Source organism: Neovison vison, chromosome 1 (genome assembly GCF_020171115.1).
Source record: "Neovison vison isolate M4711 chromosome 1, ASM_NN_V1, whole genome shotgun sequence".
NCBI lineage: Eukaryota > Metazoa > Chordata > Mammalia > Carnivora > Mustelidae > Neogale > Neogale vison.
The window spans coordinates 183,514,335-183,536,868 of record NC_058091.1 but is presented as its reverse complement, the minus strand read 5'-3'; the positions used below and the strand labels follow the sequence as shown (position 1 = coordinate 183,536,868).

General features: G+C 40.3%; 1 protein-coding gene across 1 annotated transcript in view; it reads right to left on the bottom strand.

Moving 5' to 3' along the window:
- Nucleotides 1–22,534, bottom strand: part of LOC122916901 (neuronal regeneration related protein) — a 28,617-nt gene that overhangs the window by 5,335 nt on the left and 748 nt on the right. The window contains exons 3-4 of the mRNA XM_044264289.1: nucleotides 21,409–21,473; nucleotides 652–729 (exon numbers count right to left, since the gene is read on the bottom strand). Of these exons, the coding sequence (XP_044120224.1) occupies nucleotides 652–729; nucleotides 21,409–21,411 (81 nt within the window). The 5' untranslated portion in view covers nucleotides 21,412–21,473. The remainder of the gene's footprint in view (nucleotides 1–651; nucleotides 730–21,408; nucleotides 21,474–22,534) is intronic.

Below are 22,534 nucleotides of genomic sequence, written 5' to 3'. Positions count from 1 at the left end.
TCTTCCTTAAGGTCAAATTGATATTTACCTTAACAAGCAAGTCCAAAGGAATCTATCCTAAAAACTGCTAAGTGTTGCTGTTGTTAGAAATGGTGCTAAAATCCAAAATGTAAATCTGACAAATTTTCTTAATGCAGAGAATTATCACACCTAAGATGTCAGAACGAAGAAAAGATGTTTGTAGAAAATACTTTTAAGCTTGAAAATTAGAAGAAAGAAAAATAATAGTTCATGTTCTGTTTTGTTTCTTGGGTGATTTCATCAGACATTTAGGCACTATTACCAGACAAAAGTGTCATCATTTTGTACTTTTAAGATATCTTTTAGTTTAATCATACTTGAATGGAACAAAGTAGAAACCTGTAAAATGTGCATTTGATAAATTGATTCCGTGATTCTTAAATGAAAATCTGCTTTGAACTTGTCAAAAAGAAAGATAATGTGAACCTTAAGAATCATAGGACTTTCGGATATATATGTATCTGTAGTACATATGTACTATATATTATTTGTAAGATCATTACAGTATCATGTTATTAGATTCTTATTGTAGACTAAATGGATATTAAAATAAAAAAGAAATAACTGACTTTTTTAGTTGGCTTTAAACTGAAAAAACATTTTTAACAAAATGGTAGCTAGAGATCTTACCTTAGGAAGCCTTCCCTCCATTTCCTTATTTGGAAATGGTTCTTGACTGACCCAGACAGAGAGCTCTGGGTAATAAACCTACAGAGACATAAAAGCACACATATTCAGATTAAAAACAACATCCACTAGGAAACCACATGGGATCAACTTCATGAGCTTAATCCTCAGTGTCACTTCTTTCCTGATTACAACTTAGAGCAGTGGGAAAGCCCTTCACTATAGCACTCAGGGGACTTCTGGCTCAGGGTCTTCTAAGACTAAGTCCATCAGAGCAAAGATGTCAATCAGTGTTCCCTTCAGCACTCTAAGTGGCAGCCTCCTGAAGTGACTGGCTGAGCAAACTAAGGCACTGGGGAGGCCTAACTTCAATAGCAACCTATGGTAAGTATACCTACAAACCTCCATGTTTATAAGATAAACGTGCCACACACCCATATCACTCTGTGAGGGGTTATCCCAATAATCAATTAAAAGGCCCAACATTATGCGCAAAGCGTAAGGAGGACAGGAACAAGCAGCCTGCATTCTCCCCAGGTCCACGTGGCCACTGGCGACGCTCTGCCCCATGCCTGAATGTAGCCAAGTGTCAGAGAGAAGCAGGGAGATGGGCGGCATTGCCATGAACTATCAGAGAATACCAGCTGATGAATCTAGGGGTGGGGCCATGCAGGACAAGGGGGAGAGCCCAGAGTGGAACTGAGTAATTCTTCCTTAAGTGTATACAAAGGGTTATTAGCATAAGAAAGTTGCAGACCAGCTGTTCTCCATCTCCAGGAAAGACAAGAGTAGAGGGTTAGGAATTAAATTACAACATGGATTTAGGTCAGCTATAAGGAAGGACTTGGCATAAGAATTGCTAAATTGCTGAAAGAATTTAGAGAGGAAAACTGTGAAATCTCCTTTAAGAAATTTAGAAACAGAATCTAACAACCATCTGCCAGAGTTAATTCACATTTGATACAGCCCTGCTTGAAGGGAGGGGAGGAAATTAGATAAGATTCCCTCCAGATCTGATTCACTAAATGCTCTAAATAAGTCTCACATTCAACAAATAATATGAAGAATCACATCTCATTAATAGGTTAACAAACAGGCTTGGACAACGTTTTTGTTTTTGGAAGCCAGAGAAGTGGGAGCCTAGTCATGCGGCAACTGCAATGTCTTCACTGTCCTGGTCAGGAGACCTGAACTAGGAAATGTGGATGGTTGTGTGGATTCTTCAGGATAGTCGAACAGTAACGTTACAGCACATCCCAGGTTAGCAAGCAGCTCTGCATACACTAATTACATCCTGATAATAAACTTAAGTCTTACCATTTCAGAGAGAAGAAAACAGAAACTCAGAAAGGACACCAACTTGTCCAAAGCCACACAGTGAGAACAGGATAGGACTTGAACGGAAACCAGATTTCCAAAGTCTCAACTTCCCACTATCCTGATGCCCTCAAATCACCCCAGAATGCAAATTGCCTACCACCTCTCTCAAAATTACACCAGTCCACAGACACCACACACATTTCTATCTTACATATTTGAGAGCTCATTCTGTAAGAATGGAAGTCTGACTTCAGACTGGGTCTGCTTTCTGGGCCATGTGGTTTCCCCAACCTGAACCTCCTTCAGCTTTCCCCTCCGAATTCCACCATCTGCCTTGTTTGGGACAAACAAGTCACCCCTAACGTACCTTTGAACTGGGAATGGGTGAAGAAAAAGAAATTGCCATCTGAAATATACAGCTTTTTTTAAGGCTTAAAACAAAGCTAAAGCATACTGAATTCCACTTTGTGCTTGATCCCAACTGGGATCAACTATAGTTTCACTTAATATAAATAGATATAAAATTCACTTAATATAAATAAATTTCTACATTACTACTTTTAAAAGTGCAAATTTTAAATGTTATACATATTAGCAAGAAATAAAGCTCTATTGTAAATAAATGATAAAAATACATGTAAAAACTTAGGTGCATGGACACAGTGAAAAGAAACATCAAGTAAATGTTTTATCTTTGTTCTTGAGCTTTTCTGTGATAGTCTATTTTAACAAAATGTCACTGCTTTAGCATTTAACTTCCAGGTTCAAAGCATCACTACAAAAGCCACCCAAGTCCAATCTGCAGGGAAAAATAGCCTCAGAAATCATTATACTTATTATTGTTACAATTTGTTTTCCCAAAAATTAACTTTTTTTCTTTTCCTTTTTTTTTTCCTTAAGAAAAACAGTGATTTATCTATTTATTTATTTATTTATTGCCAAAGAACTCAGGAACATGGGTATCTGATAGCAAAACCCACAACTAAAGAAACTTCTTACCCTATCCCAATTTGTTCTTTTGAAACATAATAATTTAGCCACAGATTGACCAAGGGCACTTCTAATTAGGTACTTTTTAGTGTTTGAATCATCAAGTAGTCATGGTATACTTTAGGAAAAATAAATGTCCCTTTAGCCATGTGGTAAATTCTTCCAGTCTCCTTCAAGATCAGAATTTGAAGCCAAAAAATGGCAGGGATAGAGGCATCTGTTACATCCTTAAATCTTGCTTGGTTGGTCTCTAAGAACTCAGCATATCCCTGGATATAGCCTCTGAAGGGGATGTTTAAACTTTTTTTTTGGATTTGGAAAAAGTTGGTTGATTATTGGAAATATATACTTCCTCCATTACAGCTTTGTTCGTTCTTTTACCTGTGGTGTTTTGAGACTCTAAAGTGAAGGACTTAAGAGAAAAAAATCTATGACAAACATTACCCTTGCTCTCAGATACCTCAGAATACCCTTGTCTAAGCATGCATTTGCCACAAGTTTTCGGGGCAACTGCAGTGTGCTCTACACTGCTAGGTTCTAGGTATTACGAGAAATACAGTCCCTGCCTTCTCGGAGCACAAACGATCATTTTATAAAAGTGTGTTCTGTGGGCTAAATTGTACATTCCCCACATACAAAATTCATATGTCAGAATCTTAATCCCCAGTTAGATTGTGCATATATTTGGAGATAGGGTCTTTAAAGAGGTTATTAAGTTAAAATGAGGTCATGAGTGGAGACCCTAATCCAGTACGACTGGTGTCTTTATAAGGAGGAAAGGACACACATAGAGGAAAGGCCACATGAGGACACAGGGAGAAGACGATCATCTACAAGCCAGGAAAAGAGCCTCAGAGGAAACCAACCCTGCTGACACCTTGACTTCAGAGTACCAGACTCCAGAATTGTGGGAAAACAAATTTCTGTTGTTTAAAAGCCACCTAATCAGTGGTACTTTGTTGTGACAGCCCTGGCAAATTAATTATGTGCTTTAAATGAAATTTAAAAAAAAAAAAAGGAATGTATAGGTTATGTCAAATAGAGTAGCTGTTGGAAAATGTATCAACAGACTAAAAAAAGAAAAAAAAAAAAATTCAGCAAGCCATCCAGCAGTGCTGTCAAGAGAAGAAATGGGGGAGGCAGTGAGCCGATCTGGGAGGGCATGTGATGGCCAGCAGATGTAAGCCAAGGAAGACAGTGGGTTGAGGGTCAGAGTCATGAGCGCTATGTGTGAAAACACCCTATGGCCAGGAGGTCCCGCAGCAGCTCTCGGTGGCCATCCATGCAGCAGCACAAATGCAGCCCCAGAGCTGTTCTACCCCATCTTTTGGCTCCGTTCAGAATATCAGGAGCTACCAGTGGCCCTAGGATTAGGGTTTTTGAGTACTGATCAAACATGGGTCAGAAAACGGAGAAGTCGATCTGTCTTCCTGAAGTCCACCTGTTCTTGCTTGGACCCTAAACTTGTCCATTCATATTGGTACTAGTCATCGGATGGCTACGTGATGACACGTGGCTTAAACTTACTCCAGTTCATTCCATCTTCTGGATTCAAGACTGTGTTCCCCATGAAAACCAACTTAATTAACTATTTCTTTTTTAAACGTACTGAGTTCTCTATTGGTTTGATGACGTTCATCTCAGCTATGCAAGCATTCCAGATCATATGAATGGCGCTACCTCAAAACTACTGCTCTGTTACACAAGCAAACCAAAGTACGGCTTAATCCTCACAACAGAAGATTGTGTCCTGTTAACAAGATACATATTCTGTTAAAACTGTCTTCCATATAGACAATAATTGTTTGCTCTTGCTCAGGTAAAATCCTCAGAACCCCCTGGAATACTGTTCTTCCTGAAGTTAGGAATCACAGAAACAAGGTACATCCTCAACAATGAACACAAGAGTGTTTGAGAAAATACACTGGGAAGGGAACTATTTTAAATTGAAGAACATGCAAAGGTTTTGCTTGAATCCTGGGAAAGGCTAAGGGTTTATGCTTGTCACTGAATATATTAGTTAATGCATCTTTTATTACAGTGCTGTATTATCTCGCTGACAGCTAAATTTAAAAACAACAGAAATGACAAAATGAACCACACTGGCTTAAGCACACTAATAATGATAGATATGTATACAGATATCCATGAGCAACTCTTAGGTAAAACCAATTTCCTGCTTTTATTAAATATATTTAAACCTACTATATATTTCAATACAGTTTTATGGTGAAAATGTGCTCTTTCTTACGGATTCTTTTCCATGGATGTGATGTTTGGGTATTTAAGTTTCAATGGTCTATCTTATAAGTTGAGTAATGAAATGCTCATGGTTTCACCTTTGTAAATATTTCTTTCTTTCTTGGCTTTACTCTCTGGATAATGCATTATGAAAAATAATTTCATTTTTTTAAGTCCATAAGGTAATAAGCTTGCCAGTAATTACTACTTGATAGCCAAATTAGAAAAATAAAATGGGGAACTCAGAGGCCACTCCTGCAAAGTCCTAAAACCATGCAAACTGGGTTATCACTTAACTTCTTTTTGAAACCTCTCCTAAGCTTTTCATTTAAAAACTTGACTAATGTTTCCTAGTATGGTCCACACACCGAACCTAACAAACTGACATGTCTTCTGTCACTTTGATGCAGCATGTAAAATTCTAATTGTAGCTGTTTATAACCTGTTTCTACCTGTATTTTTCTCTGGAAAGCAGAGTAATTGTCAGTTGATGCCCCAGTTGGCAAACACTCTGGTTTGGGAAATAAATGAATTTGTATTTTTTCTTTGTTCACTTACTGTCTTTCTCAATCATCTTTGTTGATCTTCTTTGTTAAAGGAGAACAATCCCCAAATCAAGGCCGTGGCTTTCTTCAGAGTCCAAACATATGTATATGCTGCTTACTTAACTGGGTAACATACCTTCTTAGAAACCTGCCATGAAGATGCTACATGGCTTGGTTGTTAGTGACCATAATTATAATATTATTTTCTATCCTTGGTGGAGTTCTGTGTGCTTGAGGAATGCACACACATGGCCCTTTTATGACTTAACAAGGACAGGTGTCCGCCCCCTGCAATTAGGAAAACAGAGCAGGGCAGCAGGTGTCCAACCTGCATAATTAATTCTTCTAACAGCAAAGGAGCATATTTCATAATCTCTCTGCCAATTAAACAGTGTGTGTGTGTGTGTGCATGTGTACATGTTCTATTCCACCTAATTGGCTGGGAGGTCATGAAAGCTGGTACTGTATTACAAGGAGAATTTATATGCATATACCTGTACTTCGTTTCTGCAAATACCCTTTGAAGTGGTGCTATTAAGAATCTCCGTCTAAAACAACTCTGCTCCCAGGTGTTGCTGGCCATGTGAGAGAGCAGAATGTAAACTGAAACCATAAATGAGTTACAAGAATCATTTTCTCTGAACAGCATTACATCAAAGATTAGATGGTGCCAAAAGATGATGCACTGAGCTCTCTCTCTAGAGACCTAGTCTTAGCAATCTGCCTAACCCTGCAAGTGCTCTCTGGAGCTGGAGCACACCGCTGAGGAAATGCACTGCCCCTAGAAGACAAAAAAGATAACAGTACAGAACCCCAGGCCATTCAGATAATGTATGTAACCCTCTGCCCATTCGGGAAAGCAGAGTGTCACTTGGTGCCTGAATTGGCAAACATTCTGGTTTGGGAACTAAAGGAAACAAGCAGCCACCTAAATACATCCACCCTCACACACGCACGCGTGCACGAGCTGGACGCTTACAGACCCTGCCCTTACGCACCTGACCATCACACCTGCCCTCCCGCTGGAAAGGAGACCGTGGCCTTTTAGGGTGCTCAATTACAACACCTGCTGACACACTGAGCTTTTCCAAGGCCTGACAAGTTCTTAACCCAAAGGAATGGGGGAAGGGGAGACAATAGTGGTTCAAGGAGGAAGATGATGGTATCTCACCAACTGCTTAAGCCCACTGGCATTTGCTTTGCTTCGGGTGCACGGGTCCACTATGGGCACAGAAAATGTCCACCTTTTATAGACACACAGCATAACGTGTTCCTGCCAACATTACCTGTCATGCAGGCCAAAGATTGGTAATTCTTTGTCTTGTGAGTTGGGGTGTCTGAAACAAACTGTGTCGACTTTAATAGTAGAATCCTTTAAATTCTCTCTGCTTGCGGTGAAGCCATCTTGAGAGGCCGCTGATGAATATGTGGGAACCTGACAGCTGTGGAATTTTATTTCTAGATTTCAAGGAGGCAGAGAAAGGAAAAGGAAATCTCGCTGGCAACAAAATGAAAGTGTTTACATGTGAAATTAATCGTCAGCACAAAGAGCTTTCCCAGTCACTCTGCTCCACAGTATAATATGCTGCTGGTTGGGCTGCTGAGTCTTTAAAAATTTGATTTCTAAGAATAATAGCAAAGACTTTCAGGAGGAACAACAAATCAAGTCAGGAGCAAGCCACAGGAGGTTAACATCATTATCCAGCCTTGCGTTTTCGCCACTCTGAGACTGTTGGGTGACCTGTAAGGGCTTTGGCAGTGCCTGGTTCAAGGCAGGGTGCAGTGGCAGCTGGCGGACATGGTCGGTTGCAGACACGTGCATGGTACAAATTCCTCCTCCCACCCCAGCCTCATTCCTTTCCAAAAGGAACCTGCTCAGCACAAAACAATCCACCTAAAGACTCCATAAATCCAAAAAAGGGAGTTACTGATCGAGGAATTCTCAGATTTCTGCCAAGGCACCCTCCCCTGGGCTGGAGGTCAGCCTGGTACAATAATCAGAGCCAAACTGCGGACCGGACTCTAGGAATGAAGTTGAACACTTCAAATCTGGACTTTTAGTGGACAATTTTCCTTTTCGGTGATGAAGACAAAACAAAGTACAAACAGCTGATAACAGCTCAAAGTAAACCAGAAGAAAAAGTAAAAGAACAAAGCTTGGAAACAAAATTCATAAGAGATATCTAAGAAGAGATTTTCCAGACAAAGGGAAAAAACAAAGCAGCTTTTTAAAGCTCTGGTTTGAGATAAAGCAGTTTGTGAATGAACAATAAGAAAGTAAAGGCCGCAAAAGATATTTGCTCTTTTCAGCAGGAAAAAAAAAACAAAAAACAAAAAAACCCAAAAAACCGGCTTTTGTTAACTAGCAGCAGCAGAAAAAAAAAAAAAAGCCCCTCAGGCATTTAAGCATTGCATAAGCTTTTCCTTGGCCCTATGACCTCAACAAATATGTTAATAAAATCTTTTACCTCCCTGGAGTGGAACCAGAGTAAATATTTACTTAACACATTGAGTTTCTAAGTCTGGACCACCTTATTCCCTAATAGAACTTGATTTTCACTTGTAATTAAGAAATTACAAACACTACATTTTGCAATGTTTCTCCTACTTTTAAGGTGAAAGGAGAGAAGGGGAGTTGTGGGGGGGCGGGGAGGGGAGAGCTAGAGAAAGAAGAAAACTATATTGTGCCCTGTACAACAAACTGTGCTCGTGAATTTCCAAAGAGTCTCTGCCACAAATGAGGGTTATGCTGCCGACATGCTTTCCAGTACCAGACATCAGAGTTAGCAGGACTTCTTCCGAGCACATTCCAAGGTTAATAGGAAACATCTAGACTTGCTTTTATTAGCTGGTTTAAATAATTTTAGGTATGCTAGGTTTTACCTTCAAATAACTAAGATAGAAGTCTGATTTCTACTAAGAATGCCATTTTATCCTTCTTCTTGTCCTAAAGTATGTGCTACTCATTAAAATCTTAGGAAAATTTTCACCAACATAGAAGAAAAAGTCCTCAAATTTCAGTTTATTTTGTTAAAGTCGTCAATCAAAAGGTAGTAAGGGTTTTTTGTTTTATCTAGACATAAAGATTTGGTATTTTTCTTGGTCTGGGTGGAGGATGAGATAGCCAGTTGCTTTTGAGGAGTTTGTGGACATCTCAAAGCATTCCTGTGGCTGGCATGTTCAAGACTGAACTTTCCAAAAAGTGCATTTTGTCCCAAAGCACACATTCCCAAAGGAACTGTCCACTCTCTCCATCAGCGTGCCCTCTCCTACTGGCTCCTGCAGACCGCTCCCACCGCCCCCACCCAGCACTGAGCATTAGTCATTTACGGCTCCATGCGGGTCTTGGTCATTTAAACATGGCTATCTCTTCAACAACAAACAGCTTCATAATACATCACCAAATTCGGAGGGAAAGTCATTTCTATTGCAAGAGGATGTAATTAAAATTGGTTTAAATCAGATGCTGATTACCTCATTAAAAGTTTGGCTTTAATAAAAAGGAAAAATCAAGCCAGATCTGGATCCGCATGCTGTTAAGTGCTCAGGTCACATAGAGGCTATGAGGGGATTCCCTATGAAAACAGGCAAAAACCTAAAAGGAAGAGAGTAAGATTGGGATGGATGTGCCCCCTTTGCACCATCTGGATTTTCGACCCCACTGGAGGGTCTTTGGAGGGGTGGTAGTAGGAGGGGGAGTGGACATGGTCTGATTCAGGAGGCTTCTCTCTGATGAGGGCTCAGTCAGGCAGTACTGTGGGAAGTAAATAAGACCCAAAGGGGCAGCCACCAGCCCAGGGCTGGGAGTCACCAAAGAATCAAGAATCTACAGAGTGTGAAGATAAATGCAGAAGGAAGGCCAAGTTAGAGGACGCTGGGCTGTGTTCCCTCACTTACATTCTCATTGACACGAAAAGCGTAGTACCGGAAACTCAGGCCTTCCTTCCAAGTGCCGGCAGCATTCTCCAACAACAGAATACTTAGACCTCATGTTCTTGTTTTTCTTCCCCAGTCTTTCTTCTATTGTAAACCAGTCGTCAAAACGCTACTTCTCTAAAGGAAGAGGACTATAAGCAGTACACGGGAGTTGTTGGAACCCGCACATGCAGAGCATGTAAATTTGGAGACCTGCGGTTTTTGGTGGAAATGCACACACGGGTTCTTTATAATGTTTTTAGGCATGTTTCCCACGTGAACTTACTGAAGACTCATAGTGTGGCCCCAAAGATGAAATGCATCAATCTAGTGCTGGCAACAGCATCAGGCACATAAGGGGATCTGGGCCGGGTGTCCTTACCATCATCCTCCCCATTTTACAGATGAGAATACTGAGGGAGAGCAGTCGAGGAGGCTGCCCACGGTCACATAACCCTGCCTCTCCTCTCATGGAATACTATCTGTCAATGTGGCCCTTCTCCCCACTTCCCCAGAGCCACCTGGAGCACTGCCATGAACTCCCCCGAGAGCCAGGGCCTGTTTTCCATCCCCCAAGAACCAGGCGTGTTGAGCATCTCTGCCTTCTGCCCCAGTGATGAATTTCTGACACCTATGATCAAGAGGAGTTTTCTCAAATATCTTTGCGGCTCTGCTGCCTGCGTTTCTGATAACTGGCTGCCCTTCAAAAATAACTTCCCTACAAACCAGTTCGCACAGTTTGAGGGCAGACAGGGTTTGCTCTCAGTAACCATGTGTCACTAGAGTCCTCGAAGGACTGTCAGAGCAGCGGCTCTGGCTGGGCCATGTTAAGACTCTGGATCTGGTTAAACCCAAGCTACACTGCTCATCACGGTTTTGTCTTTTTTCAGTTTTCCCTGGAAGGAAATATTTAGAACAAAACTAGTATCTAGCCATCACTGCAGCTAATTACAAAGGGCATTTGCTGAGAAACCAAATTGTTTTAATATGACCCCCAAATGAACTCTCAGACAACTTCTCAGATGGCCTAGCAATGCACAGTCGAATTCAGAATAGCTTTCCCTCATCAAATGTATTTGGACCCGTGTCCACTAGAAGTTTGCTTTTCAACATTTCCATTTAAAAACAAACTGCTTAAAGGAGAATTAAAATTTTATCTTTATCAATGATCTTCAAATATAGAAACCATATATAGTTGACCCTTTAACGTGGGGTTAGAGGTCCCGAGGCCCTGCACAGTTGAAGATCTGTGTATGACTTCTGACTCCCCCCAAACTTAACTATTAATAATGTAGTGTTGACCGGAAGCCTTACCAGTAAGAGAGTCAAGTAACACGTCTTTCATACATCATATATATTATGTACTGTATTCTCACAATAATGTCAGCCAGAGAAAAGTTAATGTTACTAAAAAATCACAAAACAAAAATACACTGACAGTACAGTATTGTATTTATAAAAAAAAATCTGCATATAAGGGGACCAGAGCAATTCAAACCTGTGCTGCTCAAGAGTCAGTTCTACCACATAAAAATATAAAGGGGTCCCAACTGAGGAAGAAAATAAACACATGTGAGCCCAGAGAGACAATGTATCAACTACCAAGAATAGTAATTCAGAAAGAAAAACAAATTTAACCTCATTCCATTGGGAAACTTCTAATTAATGTAAAAATGCAAATAGTTCTAAGACAAAAAATGAAAAAATTAGAGATGGGGTAACAAGCCAATCACTAGTTATTACCATCATGGAGGTACGAAATAATAATTATCCTCCGAGTATGTGTGGAGTACTGTATTCAATCACACTGAAAGATAGGGCGCCCCTCTGGCTTTCTCGGAGGGATGTAAGGGCAGCTGATCAGTTGAGGAAAAATTCACATTAATAATCAGATGAATTGTTTCTATAAGGCCAAAGAACAAGTTTAATTGAATTTCTGATTGAATTGATTGTGACAGTGTAGACAGTTAAGCTTCATATAATAAAATTAACGTTTAAAAAACATTTTAAAAAAAAAGGAAAAAGAATATGCTTAATAAAGATGAAAAGAGGTACAGACTTGGCTTCCAGACCCTGATAACAAGATCAGAACAATTTAAGATTCTATTATCAAGAAGTGAGCAAAATATCCAAGGGCCGGGGGCATTTCCTGATGTATAATTAGACCCAAGTCTCCACAGGGCAGCATGAAATGGAGACTCAAGTTATGGTCCACAGCATCTAGGCTTCAGAAACAGTCAAATCCAGGTAATTAAGGATCACAATTATGTACAAGAGAAGGACTCAGAGATGATGTGGACAGAATTTCTGATGCTGGAGTAACTGAATTGGGTTGAGTATATAATCTCAATTATCCAGCCAATTAATCAGAAAATATGTACTACCTACCTACTTTCCATGAGGTCTTGAATATGTGGTAGGTAGCTTTCAATCCTATAGAATGAACATCTTATCAAGAGTACATCCCATCAATTCAGGCTGCAAGTGCCAGGGTAGCAAACACATTTTTTCCAAAAACATTTTTTTTTTTTTTTTTTTTAGAACAAAGCCACCAAATCCTGGGATGTCTATCTGGGAAAGGAGTGGGCTCATAATTAAGTCATCTTTTAAAATCTGAATTCTCTGAAACATACAACAACTGGAAGTCCCTGATCGTGCATGTTTCAAAGAGTGGCTCCATTCCCTGCACACTCCTCATCCTTTCTGCCTGTATTCAGAGAGTCCCCATAACGCAGGAGGCACTAGGCTAAGTATTCAACCATGTGCTGCCGCCAAACCCACACAGCACACTGAAACACTAAGATTCAGCAACTGCCTGGCCAAACAAGAACATACTTCCACATCGTGGTCCCAATAAGCCTTCTGAGAAACTTTCACTACGATCACTTGATGAAGGGCATGAAACAGTACTTCTTGGAAAAGCACTTAATAACAATCCCTTACTTGGGTCATGTTTATTAATATCTTCCTAAGTTTTATCCAGCTAACTACTGACTCTAGCTTTTCCTTGACAGTTCTGAATGTTGGCTGCCAAAGATGCAGTATCTTCTCCTAATTTCCCCTCCTTCCTGTCCAAGGACGGGCTCTATATCCGACACGGACCTTGTCCAACAAAAGCGTCCTCAAAATGCCTGGACCCACTTTAAACACAGCGACTTCTGTAGATTTTTCTCTGTTCAGCCACTGGACTGCAGGACTTTTCCCTGCTGGAAGTGTATCAAACACAGTTCAGACAGGAAGGCTGTTACCTGCCCCAGTAATCAAAGGACAGTGGTGTGTGATGGTGATCTGAGTACCAGTTGAAGTGGAGAAGGGAAAGGCGCTAGAACTGGACGAACCCACCAAACGTCTGTGCACATTATGAATCTCCCTCTTGTTTTAATCACTTATTGCTACGAGGCTTTGGCTTGTATTATGACTGGCAATGACTACTCAGCTGTTCTCCCTTTCTTTCCAATCAGGGGCTCTGTTTCCCAATTTTGGCTTCAACGGGGCAAACAGACCTTCCTTTCATTGGCCACGTTCTCTCATGTATCTTCTCTTTCTCCTTTTCAGACATGAGTCACATTTGTTCACATTTGTATTTTAGTCTACAAAAGTAAGGATGGATGTTGAACAAGCATGGTCTCAAATTGGGGGTTTAAGAACATCTCCAGCTGGATAATCCTAACACTTTTTAACACACAATGCTTAGAATGGAAAGCACTTTCAGGTAGTAACAGGCAGTGATTTTTTTTTTTTTTTTTTTTAATGAAGATATGGTCCCCTTGGTCACCAGAGTTGGTGACACTCTGCTGTCACAACAGCCTCAGTCAGGCTGCTAACACACCATGTCCCCTCTAGGGACACAGAGTTACTCCTGCACAGAGCAGCGCCACACGGTCCATGTTTTGGAGGAAACATGTGACTCTACCCCAGAATGAGATTTCTCTTTGAGCACACCATTCCAAGTGAACTTTTTGGACTCTCTTAGGACCTCCTCTGTTGAAGGACGTGTACAAGAAAGGAGCTGTTTCTGTAGTGTATTTACATGTCATATCACTATACCCCTACCTCCTTTCATACCACTATACCCCTAGCCTCCTTTAATGATCGGGGAAGGGGGCTTGAAAGTAGTCAATTCAGAATCCGTCCATGATCATCTCATTTCCTGGGCCATACGTTTTATAACCTGAGCTGTCACAATTCTACAAAGCACTGGGCGGTTACTAGCTACAAATCTCAAGGTGAGTCTACTGGTTCTGCCCAGAAATAACAGATCTCCATGTATCCATGACTACTGACTCATTCATTTATTCCACAGACATTTATTGATCACTAAGGATACACCAATTCCTGGATAGGTACTGAAGCAGCGATCAGACTGATTCAGAGACATCAAGGGGTCTGTTCCAAGGTCCCATTAGAACATGTCAATGAAGGTTAGGGCTTCCTTCCACTTCGTGGAAAGAGAATGCTAATCAACTTCACTAGCTGTTCGAGAGTTCCCTCTCAGTGATAGAACCTTCCCACATCTGAATTCACCATCCTAACCGTAGAGGAAAAGAAAAAACCAAACCAAACCAAACCAAGGCATTACAGCCTCAGCTGCTACCAAAAAGAAGGTTGATGCTCATTTACCAGGGGTCAGTGTTCTTGTTTTGAGTTTCCAGTCTTGGAGGGTAGAAGAACAGATTGGCAGAAATAAGCCAGCCAACGAGTAGAATGTTGTAAGGGTGACGCCTGTACAGAGGAGCATGAGCTCATTCCTGCTGGACGTGCGGGGCTGAGTTCCACAAAGGAGCTGTCATTGACACTCAGTCTTGAAGAATACATTTATTTTGTCAGAAGGAGCCTTCTTTCCCAGGACTGAGCAAGCAAAGACACAGGAAGGACCCATGGGGTATGTTTAGAGTAACAAGTGGCTGGTCCCTCTAGGAAAATACATTCCACTGTGGTTAGAAATAGAAGATAAGTTTATATAATTCTTGGCATGGCTGCCCAGTCACAGAAATTAAACTTCTGAAGGTCTAAACACTGAAATTAAAAATAAATTATTTGGAAGTATGAGGTGAGAGTAGGCATAAAGAATTCAATGAACCATGCTTACCTACGTTACTTTTATCAAGAGAATTGGGTAAGTCCAGCCACATCTGAAAGGACTAAAAGAGCTAGTGGAATCACTTCACATTGAAAATCTCGAGGCTGATGTATTCTAAGCTAGGAGTCTGGGCTGTATCGAGAAGAAATTCCAGAAAAGTCCTTCTCAGTCTTGGCTTTCCCCAACTACTGTTTATCCTGTGATGAGATTCCCTTCTCACTAGACTATTGACTAACTTAGTAACAGCCTGCAGGACCTCAAACTATAAACAATTTTCTGATGATGATGTCAGTGTTGGCTTGAATTTTGAGTAAGTATGTCTGGCCAATCAGGAAGAAGTGGAGAGAGAGAACCAACTGGGTCCATGTGGTTGCAACTGATTAGCACATGGCTACACCCAGTTAGCCTCACAGAAGGGAAGTGCGGTGCTGGCACAGCAGCAACACCCCCTCTGGCCACATGCGCACTGACGGAGCAGCTGGGCGTGGCCAGCAGAAGTGCTGCCACCTTCTCGAGAGAAAGGTTAACTGTGCTCTCTTCTTCCTTTGCAATTCCTTGTAGCGAGGGGGTCTTCCTTCTCTCCATCACTCCAGCCTAGCCAAGGACAGTGAGGGGCACCAAGACAATAAGCTGACATCTAACCAGAAGTATGTGTAAGTCTGCGATCTTTTCTGTTGGGCACAGTCCAAAGGCAAAGAACCTGACAGGCTGGAACCTGAGTGACAGCCCTAGGCCACCTTTAAGATGCCGGCTTGCTGGTGGCTCCCTCTGACTTAGCACATCAACCTAGACCTAGACCTAGACCTGACTTCTAGGTCTAGTTTGTGAGGTCTGTCCTTGACAGCACAGAGGCCCTAAACAGGAAGGAGGACAGTCCCCACTGTATAAAAATGCACCATGCTTACTCTTGCAAGTAAGTGTATCTTTCTAACGCAATCCCTTCATCTGGAATTCACTTCTCTCTCATCTAAATCTATCCAAATATTTCTAATTCTTCATTCACTTAATAATTATTAAGGACTAGTGTTAAGCCCTAGGGGTAAAAAGCTCAAGAAGGCATGGTACCTACTCTCAAGGAGCAAAGAGTCCACTTCTAGGTTTCAAATTTAATGCCAACTCCCATCACTTATTACTGAGCTCTCTACTCAGGCTGAATAATGAGAATGAGAATGAGGCTTGATTAGCCTATCTGCCACCAGGTTAGTAGGAGTTAGTGGAGGTGTGCATATTTGCTGTCTCTGGGTCTAGCTTAATTTCTACCTCCTTAAAAAAATGCTTCCTCTAGCATCCCCATTCCCCAGCGTTCAATAACATCATTCTTCTGCTTCTTACAACTTAGAACCAGATTATACCACCTGACATTAAATTCGTTGCACACGTTAGTCTTCCTTCCACAACTAAAATACAAGTCGACTGAAGGCAGGGGCCAAAGTGTGCATCTTCAGTAATGCAGGAAAACGAAGCGCCGATAAAATGCAGAAAGTACTTGTACAGTTGGCATGGGAACAGACACACAATCCTACAACTAACTCTTCTCATTCTCTTCAATACTTTCAGTCATGGCACCTTTGTGTTCTCAGGGTCATTTTCATAATATCACAGAATCAGATTATACTAGAAATAAGTAAGGGCTTTCACGTTCCAGTACTAGGGGGTCAGAGCTCCCTCCGGATCTCGGAGGGGGTTCTTAGGGCTATGGGAAAAGTTGCTGTAAGCTTTGAGCACCACAGCTGGATTGAGTCCAGCATATCACCAGGTTGATCAGAGTGTGGCTCTAACAGCTGGTCAGTGGGAACAATTGCAAGCCACTCTCTTTTGGCAAGTGGCTTTATGGCCTAACCACAAATTTTGTCTCTTATTAATGAATCATGGAAAATAATTTACTGTGAAAACTAAAATTACATTCACTTCAACTTCCTAGCTCGTAGAAAAAGGTAAGGATACAAATTACTTCCAGATCACTAAAACTAAACATGATTCGTCATTTAGGATGAACTTTTACAAGTCCAACCCAATATTTATTGAGCTTCTAACATGTATTTAAAACTTTATTAAGCACTCCGTATGAAGTTTATGAACCCTCTGGGATCCTATAAGCTATTTGGTCAACAGAAGAAATGAATATGACTCAACCAACAAATAACGCAGGACAGTATAATCTAGCGTTACACCCAGGTTAAAACCAAGTCATTGCTACTAATAACTGAATTGATATTTAGAATTTAGTTGAGAGCCATGTTAATGCTTAAATCCCAAGCCATTAGAGCTGCTAATACTTGTCATGCACTAGCAGATCAATTTCAGGGTCACTGCTATTTTTTTTAAACCACTGAGACAGAAATCCTTGGAAGCTGTCCCTACCTGCAAAATATGTCTATAAATATCTATTTCAGATAAATTTAGACCCAATAAATGGTATTTTTAGCAACCATAATTTCTACAGATGTGGGCTAATATTTATGGTTAATCTGTTTTCCAGTTCAAAGCAAAAGAGCAGTTTAAAATTGGAATCTTTTAATAGATCTTGATCAACCAAGATGACCTAGCCCAAGTACATTCAATACATTTTCCTCTGATGTATTCAAACTGGATTTGCTGATAAGATTTCCTTATCCCTAGTCTTTTCCTGTATCACAAAGAAATTACCAGATCATTTAGGCAAGTCCTTCCCACTCCTCTATCACTCTAGCAGCATTTTGAATAACCAAGACGAATCAGGAAATCGAGTTTTTTTGTTTTGTTTTAGGCACAATTATTCCAATAAGTGATCAGTGCTCCATTTCACTTTGGCTGTGTGGATAAGACCTTTAAAGACTTTTTAGCCAAAAATACCACTAAGAAAAAAAATATGCCAGACCAAGGAAGCCAGTAGTTCACCCCAAGGCTCCCCACTCAGTCCAAGGTGGATGAATGCTTCATGTATAACACTCATCATTTAGAGGTCCCTCATCTAATTTAGTGAAGTATTCGTATTTTATTGCATTGTTCTGAAGTAGTCACATTTCAGAAGTGTGTTTTTCTACTTTAGAAGTATTAATTTTAAGATTTAAAATAAAGTGAATTCCTTTAATGTACTTATGATGATCTGCTTTACATACCAATTTTTAAGAATTCTATCAGGTTAAAATAGAGTGACACTCTGAGTAGCTTCTAAGATTTCTGCTCAAATGTCTTCTCCTGCCTGAATTATCTATATAACTCCAAAGGAAGCTAGACTGGGTTTGTTAAAGCTGGATAGAAAATCCCTACTGTCCTAATTCCCCAAACAATCCCCAATCTCCCCCTCACAGTGTGCTGGAAGGCCTTGTGTAAGATAGCACCATATAAAATTACCCTCCTAGGTACTCTCCAGCATCTCCACAATCAACTGAGCAACCTGTAAATTTACATTCCAAAGCCCAAGGGCACAGCTACCAATAGGACCTCATCCCTCCTCAATCTTTGTCTTTCTCTTTAAACAAGAAAACCTTATGTTAATGAAGAGATTATTGAAAGAGTCTCCTTGTAAACCCATGAATGCCACTTCACAGACTGTACAAAAAGCAGAGCTCTATGAACAGTACAATAGAGTCAACTCATCTTTTTGAAAAGCTCAGCATCAGCCTTAGAGAGAACTTAAATTGTTCCAATTCCTAGATCTCCATTAAAACATCCTGAGTCCACGTGTAGGTCACTGTGAATCCGTGCACACGCGTAAGCAAGGGCAAGCTTACTGCACAGAAGGTGGTCCTGTTCAAAATCAGGACTTAACCTGGACACTGGATTAAATAATTCATTTTTTTCAAACTATCCAATAAGATCATCTGCTCATTCTTTAGTATTTTCTTACCATTGATGTACCTGAAGCAAGTACCTTGAAAATAAAACACTTAAATACCAAGGCCTATATAAAATATATCTCAGGAATTCAAATTTAACAAAAAGCCAAATATACATTAGAGAAATATGGATGCTCTCTGCAGACTCACAATATCTTGTTAATTGCAAAAAATAAATAAAAATTAAAAAGGGCAACTGGAAAAATGCACGTTTACTAGATAACCTAAAAAGTTTGGGAATGGGTTACTGAACTAACACTCTGGTCAACTAAGACACAGCAAACTATACTCAAAATTACACCTTTTAACAGTACTGAGTTGTACAACACAATACATTTTATCTATATACATGATGTGCCCCCCCCACTCCCCACCCACAATTGTGCTCAGAGAATCCCCTACACAGAATACAATGTGATTAGTGCCTGGGAGAATTAACAAATTGTTTGTTTGTTTGTTTGTTTGTTTAATAAAGGCACTCTAGGATTCTTGAGTTTCTTCAAATTATTGCTGTGGAACATCATCATTTTAGGGTTTACAAAATGTCTAGATACTGAATCTCTCTGTTTAAAACTCTGAGGTCTACCAGTAATTTTTTACCCTGGAATGAGCTGATTATAAATTTGTATTTGGCATAAGCTCTTAACTAAACCAGCTAAGTACACTGAAATTAGATCCTCTTTAGTGTTTCAAATTATGTAAATGGAAATACACATTTAACAGAAAAGGCATGTTCGTCCATTTTCCAGAGGCGGCCAGGTGTTAGAGCTACTGCCTCCCCAGCCAAGGTTTCCATTGTACGCAGGCTACATCTTTCCACTAAGTAAGCCAGTCACAGAGATCAGCAAAGTAATTCCAGTTTTAATAGAGGAAGGAAAATAACTTCATTTTGCCAAAAAGGAGAAAAGGAGATGCCACTAATAACGTTTTTTTTAAAGAATAAAACAGAAACTTTTTTTAAACATTAACATATGCAAAGCCTTCTAAGAGCTCAGACCTCCCGGAATAAGCGAATTGCTAGAAAGTTACTTGGAATCACCCACAGACAATAACTGTCGGTGGTTTCATTTCAGGCAATGGGCTTGTGCCAAAAGGGACTGACATCTTGATGAAAGGATCACCAAAAAGTTGTGAGAATTTTTCCATGAGTAAAAATCCTTCCAAGAGCAACAAACTGTGATTTCTCATCCTGCCACCATACATAAAGGACAACTGTAAGAAATTAACAACATGCAATAATAATTCAGATTTACTCTTGTGCATTCAAATCGTTCCAACTTTCATTCTCGGCTTTGGCACACACGCTGGCCTTTCACGAAGCTCACTGCACTCACTAACGCAGAAACATGATATTTACTCCCAGAGCGTGACCTATAGGGCTAGTTCTGACAAGGAAAGCGGTCAGATTTATGTCTAACCAAACTGGTCACTGGACAGATTACAACATACATGAACTTCATGGTCTAACTACAGAGACACAAGGGGTAAGATTCTAGATACAGAGCTACCAGACAAACGGATGGGGCCAGTCTCAGTAAAAAGAAAAAGAAAAATACTTTGCGGCAGTGCATTTTATTACCATCCTAGCACTCCGAGACAATGACTGATTAGGAGTTTAATATGAAGTTAGGAATGTTCATGCAAACCCCCCTGACCAGTTTAATTTTCTGCTCATCCCTTTTGCCCTTCCATCTCACGTTCCTTAATTTGGCCTCTATGCTCTGAGTCGGAGCAAGAGCTATTTTACTGGAGGCTTTGACACCCACCTGTTGAACTGACGGTGAGGCATACACAAAAAATAAAGAGCTTACTTGCTAATAGGATTCAAACTGAACTCATTTAATTGCTCTGATTCATTCTCCTTGGAAGCTTATACTTGGGTTGTTCTCAAAGAAAACATTCAGTATATCAGATTCGATTTTGATTCATCAAATTCCACCCTTGTTTAAAAAAACAAAACAAAACCCTAAAACTAAATTTGGAAATCACACATTCTAAGTGGCAAAGAGGTGTTTTAGAGAGTATAAACATCTGCAGTGGGACATGTTGTACTTAACTGAAAAGTTGGACATTTCTGTTATGTTTTTGCAGTCCAACCTTATTTCCAAGGAGGACATTTTTTCATACGAGGCCAATGTACTTACTCAATAGCTTCTGATATGTATTTCATCTCTTTTGCTCTTTAATCAGTCACCAAACATGAAACTGCCCTCTCTGAGGATCATAATACTTGTCTGAAATAGTCACACTTTCCTTTAGAGGTAGCATGCTTGACTTTTGAAACTGAGTAATGCCCCTCTCAAGTGAAGTTACAAGTCCATAAAAAGTATCAATACCATTTGAGATACAAGAGACAGAGTGTAGTAATATCAAAGTCCATGCTCTTCATCTACACTGCTCTTAAGGCGACCAGATACTCTGGCTGTTTGGTTAGCAGGACACAGACTCCTACTCTGCGGGTAAGTTCTAGCTATCTCTAAACTAGGACCTACTGCTTTGTCTGAGATCTACTGTTGCCCCCTCTTCTCTGCGTGTCACAACACATCACTCTTCTTAAAGAACAGAACAGTTTCCGTTGTTCAAGTTAAATAAATCTTCGCTTCTGAAAGAGGAATTTCAGTCTTCTATTCAAAATGATTGCAAATCAAAAGATCTAATTCACCACATCCAGCTCATACAAATTGCTATACTGCAAAGCTCCCACATGCCAGAGAGAGAGACCCTTTTAAAGGTCAAATGGGGGTAGGAACAATAAGGGGTTGAGGCAGGATGAAGGCGGGTGGTTGATATTTACATGAAATAAAGTCTGACAAGAATCTCCTGAGAATCCCCTCTGACGACCCATTCTTACCATTTTGAGAATCGCTAACAGTCTTGGCCTCGCACCCTCCCTCTCTTCAGTCCAGGGAGACCAACCTGCAAAATATGTTTAAACACAATAGACAAATCGCTTCTCCGCAGGTCAGCAAATGAAAAATGTCTGTTGAAAGGTTACGGACAAATAGTCATTTTCCATGGTTAAGATAAGTTACATGCAAATTATTGTAACCACTGGGGCTTTGGAGAGAGCTTTCCAAGGGTCTATAGGCTTAAATAGGGGACAAAGGAATCCCTGGTACCCGCTTTGCAGAGTCCTGGGCTATTCTTAGTGTTTGGTTCATCTTTAAATTGAAGGAGTTCAAAAGGTTTAGCAACTTAAAAGTAGAACCAAGTGATAAAGATAGATTGTTTTCTGGCTGCTCTTTGTTCCCAGACATACTACTGGCAGTATATTTGCAATCAAGACAGCAGAATAGGAATCAGCCTTCCACCGTGTAGTGTAATGCCTCAGAGTGGATATTTTTGGAAATGGCACTGCATTACATAACCTTCCGTGTTAAAAAAAAAAAAAAAAAAAAACACAACACTACACTGAGGGGGAAAAAGTCAGGAATATACACCATTATGCCCTTCTCTCTATACCAAACAAACACTAATGTATATGCTGCAGTGATTTTCCTCTCAGCCTTCATGTCAGCAGAACACGGTTCTTTTGTTAACATAAGTTATGACAAAAATTAAGATGAATGGAGAAACTAAAAGTTCTCCAAGAGGGTATCATAAGCTCTTAGAGTTTTCCTATAATGTTATCATAGATACACATAAATGCAAGTCAGATTATTATCATCATCAAGCAGAAAGCAGTCATTTCTTTTTAAGCCTTCCCTCCCCCAAAGTTCAAGTGCTTTACAAGAAAATGCAGAAAAAGTGTTGCAAGATCGAATGTCTGAGAAGACCCTTGGCGGCGGCAGCAGCGCGGAGAAAGTAATAAAGTGTACGGATGGAGGGACACGAATTCATTTAATCAAGGGGGTGGGGGGGGGTCATGCACCAAAGTGCACCTAATGCAAAGAAACAAAAACAGTTCCTAACAATGCTTTATGAGCAAGAAGAACAAAAATTAACCACACCATCAAGCAAAAAACCCCACCCCTTCC